This window comes from Arachis duranensis, chromosome 5 (assembly GCF_000817695.3).
Source record: "Arachis duranensis cultivar V14167 chromosome 5, aradu.V14167.gnm2.J7QH, whole genome shotgun sequence".
Classification (NCBI taxonomy): Eukaryota; Viridiplantae; Streptophyta; class Magnoliopsida; order Fabales; family Fabaceae; genus Arachis; species Arachis duranensis.
This window is the reverse complement of record NC_029776.3, coordinates 47,038,091-47,044,564: the sequence shown is the minus strand read 5'-3', so window position 1 is coordinate 47,044,564 and position 6,474 is coordinate 47,038,091. Positions and strand designations below refer to the sequence as shown.

The 6,474-nt window shown below is 29.5% G+C and overlaps 1 protein-coding gene across 1 annotated transcript; it reads right to left on the bottom strand.

Moving 5' to 3' along the window:
• Positions 1-1,281: 1,281 nt before the first annotated feature.
• Positions 1,282-3,626, bottom strand: LOC107489298 (B3 domain-containing transcription factor VRN1-like). Its single transcript, XM_016110047.3, has 4 exons — positions 3,499-3,626; positions 2,595-2,961; positions 2,085-2,200; positions 1,282-1,716 (listed from the first exon to the last, which is right to left on the bottom strand). The coding sequence occupies exons 1-4, from the start codon at positions 3,583-3,585 to the stop codon at positions 1,423-1,425; spliced, it is 864 nt and encodes a 287-aa protein (XP_015965533.1). The 5' UTR covers positions 3,586-3,626; the 3' UTR covers positions 1,282-1,422.
• Between the last annotated feature and the right edge of the window lie 2,848 nt (positions 3,627-6,474).

The window sequence follows — 6,474 nt, the reverse complement described above, 5'->3', positions numbered from 1 at the left end:
ATGGCGATGGCGGAGGCCTTCACCTTGCTGATCGGAGGCAAGAATGCCTCCCCATGAAACGAGAGAACAAAAGAAAAGGGAACCTTCTAAAAGAAGTGGAAGACGAAGAATTTGAAGTAGTTGAGGTTGAAGAGATGGTGGTGGAAGTGGAGGTGGAAGGTGAAAGAGACAACACAGGACTTGTAGAATCTCAGTTCACCATTGTTAACAAGTTTTGTCTCTAGAATAGTTGGTACAGCAAAGAATTCTCAGTTGAGAAGGTATAATGGTAGTGATCATGTGTTTGGTATTGGTGACAGGAGTGGGTGTTACCGTGACGATGAAAGGAGAAGAAAAAAGTTGTGTGGATTAATGGTAAAATGTTAGAAAGGATAATTTAAAATTTTAAATAAGTTTTTAGATTTTGGTTAGTTTTGTCAATTAGAATCTATCTTTCATAGATACTACGTTAATTTTATTTTATTATGAATAGATTTATCTGCGCTTAAATCTTTCGAAGCTAAAAATAGTTATTTACTCATTATTATATTATTGTTATTAAAAATAATTTTTGTTTAAACTAAAACATTCTTCTATATCTATCAGTTATCACACTCCATGATTCCAAACGGAAGTTACTAATATACTCTTCCACATAATCATTGAATATATTAATATTAGCTCTATTATATATTTTATTTGAGCCTAGGATTCCATTTTCCATTTACATTTCTTTCGCTTTACTACCTGAGATAAAAAAAAAAAAAATCAGAAGTATAGTGTGGATTTAATTTTAATTAGGACTTTGATCGATCATATTTTGCTTTGATACATATCTATTTATTAGAAAATATAATAAGAAGAAAATGCTTATACTAAACTTTCATAGTTTGCTTTGTTATACATTGAACGTCTCCCTCGGAAAAATGTGTTTGCAGTCTATAAATTGATATTGATAACTAAATAAAATTGAACTGAAATTAATAGTCCTCTTTCACAATGTCCTCTCCTTTCTTTCTTCCTTCTTTCATATCCTCCAACATAATTATTACATGATCCGATTTTCTTCTACCAAAATAATATCTTTGACCCCGTTATTTCCATTGTCAGTTTATGGTTATTCAACTTTTTACTCTTTTGCTGCTGCTTTTGTTTGTTTTTTCCTTCTTTGGTAAATCCCTCTGGCTAGCTAGCTAGCTAGTCCTATATAGTAATTAATACATACACATTGTATATATTAATAATAACATAAAATTAAATTCACTAATAATTAATAATTTAAACATAATATAGTCTTGTCAATACATGCATGCAAAATAAAAACCACCAAACCATTATAATAATAGTAACATATATAATAAGTCATAACACACAATCTAGTCACAACTAACACAAGACAAGAACAAATTAAACTACATACATAATAAACTAGCTTAGGCATGATCAATAACTGCTACCGATGTGGTTACGGTGGATTAGAACATTGAAGGTTGGTATGATGGTGGAGCAACTACCATTGCAATTGTTATTAACCAGCTCAAAGACACAGACATCATCCTTCTCTAACTTGTTTCCTTGGCTAAACTTGGCCCAACCCTTTTGCAGTTTGCACTTCTTGCAAGGCATCCCATCTCCACTCCAAGTCTTGTACATCACTTTCCATGTCCTCCCATCCGCCACTCTTAGTAGGTATCCTCCTTCTTTCATGTACTCCCTTGCAAAATTAGATGGTACGGCCTAAATTATTATTTATTCAAAAAAATATAATGGTGATATGTTAGCACCTCAGTAGTACAATAACAAAAAGAAAAAAAAATTAATTTTGATTATTTTTAATAATATGACCATCAAGAGCAGAGTTTGATTAACTATCACGAATGGACAGAAAAACAATTTACAATTAACAAAGACTAAAATAAAAAATTTAAAAAGAGAGATTAAACTAAAATTTATGTATAATTTAATAAAAAAAATTGATGGTTGTAAGACACAATTCAGAGATGGAGTTAGAATTTTTTTTTTAAGAAGAAACAACATAAAAAATATAAATTAAGAAGAAAAAAAATTAAAATAAAACAAAACTGAAAAATATATTGATTACTTACCATGCATCTTCCCCCATTGATATATGAATCCTGCATGACAACCTCGAAACTGGGGTTGCTATCTTTTCTCTCTAGTCTGTCACTTCTTATAGCATCAGCAATACTCTCACTTTTATCTACGTATTAGTATTTCAGTTAAAGGGTATTGTCATGTTACTGGTAATAATAATTAAATATAAACTTAAATATATTCTTTTAATTGCAGCTAAAAAATATGTTTTTCTATTTTGATATCTACAGATTTTTTTGGTTGATTTGGTCTATAAATATTTTAAAATTTTTATTTTGGTACCCCATTATTAGTTTATTTTATTGAATACTTTTAAAACCCAATGCAACAAAGTAAATATTAGTATAACATATGTCAATATTTAACTAAAAAACCAAGAACAAAAATGTAAAAACATATATTTTGAAAGATAAAAATTTGTAAAACTCTAGAATATTGCATAAAATTATAGCTTGATATATAAAATATATGAATAGAAAATCATGATATTAGTAATATACCTTTCAATTGATATTGATCATATTGAAGCTTCACAACATCAACAACATCTTCATCATCATCATCCTCATAATAATCTTCATAATCATCATAGTTGAGTTCATGGTAAGGGTAGTCAATTTCAAGAGTGGTGCTGTCAAATATTTGGACCCCAAAACATGAAGCCACAAGACAATATTTGAACAACAAAAGGTGGCCGTGTGAGACAGAGTAGTTCTCAAGAAACTCTTTCCATTCCTTCCCAATAAACCAAATGGAACCATTAATTTTGGTCCAATGCACTTTCTTTTGGTTGCCATCTACAACTTTCAGAATAACTGGATTTGGTAGTTTCAATCCACACTTGTTTGTGAATTCCGTTGGAAGCTTCTGTCAATTGAAGAACAACAAAATCAACTATTCTACTACTCGTATTTGTATCGGATAAATGCTAAATCTGGAATTTTTCCAAACGGTTTGACGACTGAGAATAATGTATTTTTAGAAGGACAGGCAAATTTTATTATTTTTTTTCCCTAAGAAATAACTTTATGCACAGTCATATATAAAATCACCTTAGCTTTTTTTTTCTTGTAAGCAAATAAGTTTATCACTTTTTTTTTACTCTATTCATTCAAATATCACTGAATACATATCCTCAAAGAAAGAAAAAAGAAGTAATAACCAAACAATTTTTAAACATAACCACCAATAATTCAGCATATAAAGCAAGTGATAGTTAATCATAGTTCATAATCTTTTCTGAACTAAAAACTGAGCATGAATGACTATAAAAAAAGAGAAAGAGAGACAGAGAAAGTTGAATTGAATTTGGTTATAAAAAAAAATCGTAACTAACAAGAGGTATATAATATATAAAATTATAAATATAACATGACTACATAAGTAAAAGGAATAAGAACTTACAATCTTCTCATCTAGAATATGCCAACGACAAATGATCTTGAAGAAACTGACAACACTAGTGTGTTCACGTTGTTGATGAATCGCCATGGATATGGAAATTGGAAACTAGATCTATATATAAAACACTATGAATATTATATATTGTTGCTCAATCACAATTGACAGAGAAAGAAAGAAACAAACAAGAAAGGGATCCTGTCTACCAACTATATATATATATATATATTTGTACTAGTAATTATATCTGCATGTGTTTGTTTCTTTTCTAATTTCATTAAAAACCCAAGACACAAAAGCTACTTTTCTCTGCCTAGAGAGAGAGAGACGGGTAGTGATGAGAAGCGGCAAATGGTAGTATAAGTCTATAAGATATCAATGCAAATATTCATAGTCTCTCCTGTAAAGTTCTGGGAAGGAAGAAAGAAAGAAAGAAAATGAGAAAAAATAAGAAAAATATTAAAGGAGTTTAAATGCAACTTAACTAGAAAGCATAGTGAAAAAAAAGGAGTTGGTTAGTCATTTCCTTTTATTTTCTTGTTTTTAAATAATAGATTAATTTCTCAACAAACTCATCACTAGTTGGCTAGTCTTCTCTTTTGTTTTGAACAGCTAGCATGCATGTAGTGTGTTATGTAGGGTGGTTGCAGATGATCAGAGTAGTACAATAATGACAATACACCAAGAAAGAAAAAAGAAAAATGAAATATTGGAACAAAATAGGCAACATAACCCTAAAATGGAAAAGGGTACAGAAGATCCGATAAGCTAGTACATGAGAATCGGATCTGATGTCCTTTGCCATTAATTTTTTGTTTATATTCTGCTATGTATGTCATAATTGTAAAATAAAGTGTTCCAGCTGCGGGAACAACAAAAGCTTATTTGTTTATTCATTCTGATCAATTAAATGAATTTTCAAATTATTTATATTTAAACAATTATTAAAATAATTTCTATATTCCAAGTAGTTAAAGTTAACTCTTAATTACCTTGAAAAAATAATATTAACACTGTATATTAGCAGGCCAAGTCTTTTGACATGCCTGTTCTTTTTCGCTCTTTTCTTATAATATTTAAGAAGAACGAATCAATTTATTTAACCAAAAAAAGTGTTTTTTCAATTCCTTATTTTTGCTGTACCGATGAACTGCATTTCCAGGGATTACAACACCTTTCCATGAAGGAGGTTTCTTTAAAGTTAGCTCTTGTACATAGCTTTCAGTATGAGTTGGTAAGTTTTTCCCCCTTAATTTTGAGTCATTCTTTTATTATTTCATTTGGTTCATAAATACTTTGTCACTTGTGATAAGTATCCCGTGCACGGATTCAGTACGCAGAAGTAGTTTGCACACGGAAACGCTAAGGTATTCTTTGGTGCACCAGTCAGTCAAAAAGTATCAAAATCAAAATATTTATTTTTATGGGTTTTTTTTCTAATTACACATAAAATAGAGGGATAATTTTTTTATTTTTTTTAAATGAATACATTTCACTCAATTATTAAAAGCTGCTAACTTTCTTCTCTAAATTTTCTTCTTCTCCTTCCTTTGTCGCCGCAAGCTTCCGCCCCTTCTATTATCTCCACCATCAACAACGACTCAACTCTCCCCACCGCCTCTCCTACTCGCTCCTTCGCGCTACCAACTCCTTCTCTTCCCCACTTAGCCATAGTGGCTTTGGCACCGTCTTCTCCGGCACGTCCGAAGTCACTGTCCACACTCTGCCGAAAATTGCATGACTCGTATCGTCCATCCCTTTAAAAGTGCCCACATCCTCATACTCAATAGTGAGATCTACTTCTATAGCATAGAGATTGGTAAAGTCATTGACTAAAGTTGGAGTTTTTGTGAATCACTGTTGAAAAGCATCGCTCAAATTATGAGCTGGGTCAGTGAAAATTATGAGAACAGAGCATTGAGTGCATGTGGTTTTGCCTGACGCCACCATTACCACTAGCGAAGACCCATTTGAGAGCTTTTTGTTCTAAAATGTTCTGCATCGTCCTGTTAATCCGCCATGGCCACACCACTCGTATTTTTCTCAACTGTGTTGTCGAATATTTTGTCAAAGCCTAAAACAAGATTCGGCGTTTTTAAATAATTAATTAATTTTTATGACAATTATAATTAATAAAATTAATTTAGTAATTACTAATTTTTCATATCATATTATTATAATTTATAAAATTACTTTAAAATTATAGTAATTTCTCATATTGTATTACTATAGTTAATAAAACTACTAAAAAAATAACTAATTTCCTAAATCATATTACTATAAGTTATAAAATTATTCTAAAAAATTACTAATTTCACATAACATCTTATTATATAATAAATAAAATTATTCTCCATATCATTTAACTATAATTAATAAAATTAATGTAACAAATCACTAATTTTTATTATATATTATTATAATAAATCAAGTTACTTTATAAATTAATAATTTAGAGTTTAGGGTTTAAGACTTAGGATGTGTGTGGTAGGAGGAATTATAAATAATTTCTAGGAATTTTAAGATGGGAATATCATATTCCCATGTTTGGTTCAAAGTTTGAAAAGCTATTCTTAAGCAAGTTTGATTCCTGGGAATCAAAATACCATCATTTCAATTCTCACCTTCTCCTTGGATATCTTTAATTCCCATGAGAATAGAATCTTTGTAACAAAGTAATACTTGAACCACACACCTTTAAGGTTTAGGGTTTTTTTTTTCTTTTTCTTATTCTCGATATATTCCATCCTATTATTTGAACCTTAGAACTTTTTACATATATTTTCTTTTCATTTTCGATTTATTTTTCAAGTTAGCGATAATACCTATCAATTATTTAATAAAATTAATAAAAAATACTAATTTCATACTCTATGTAATTAATAATTTTTTATGACGTATTACTATAATTAATAAAATTAATTTAACATAATAATTAATTTCTCATATCATATTAACATAATTAATAAGATTATTTTA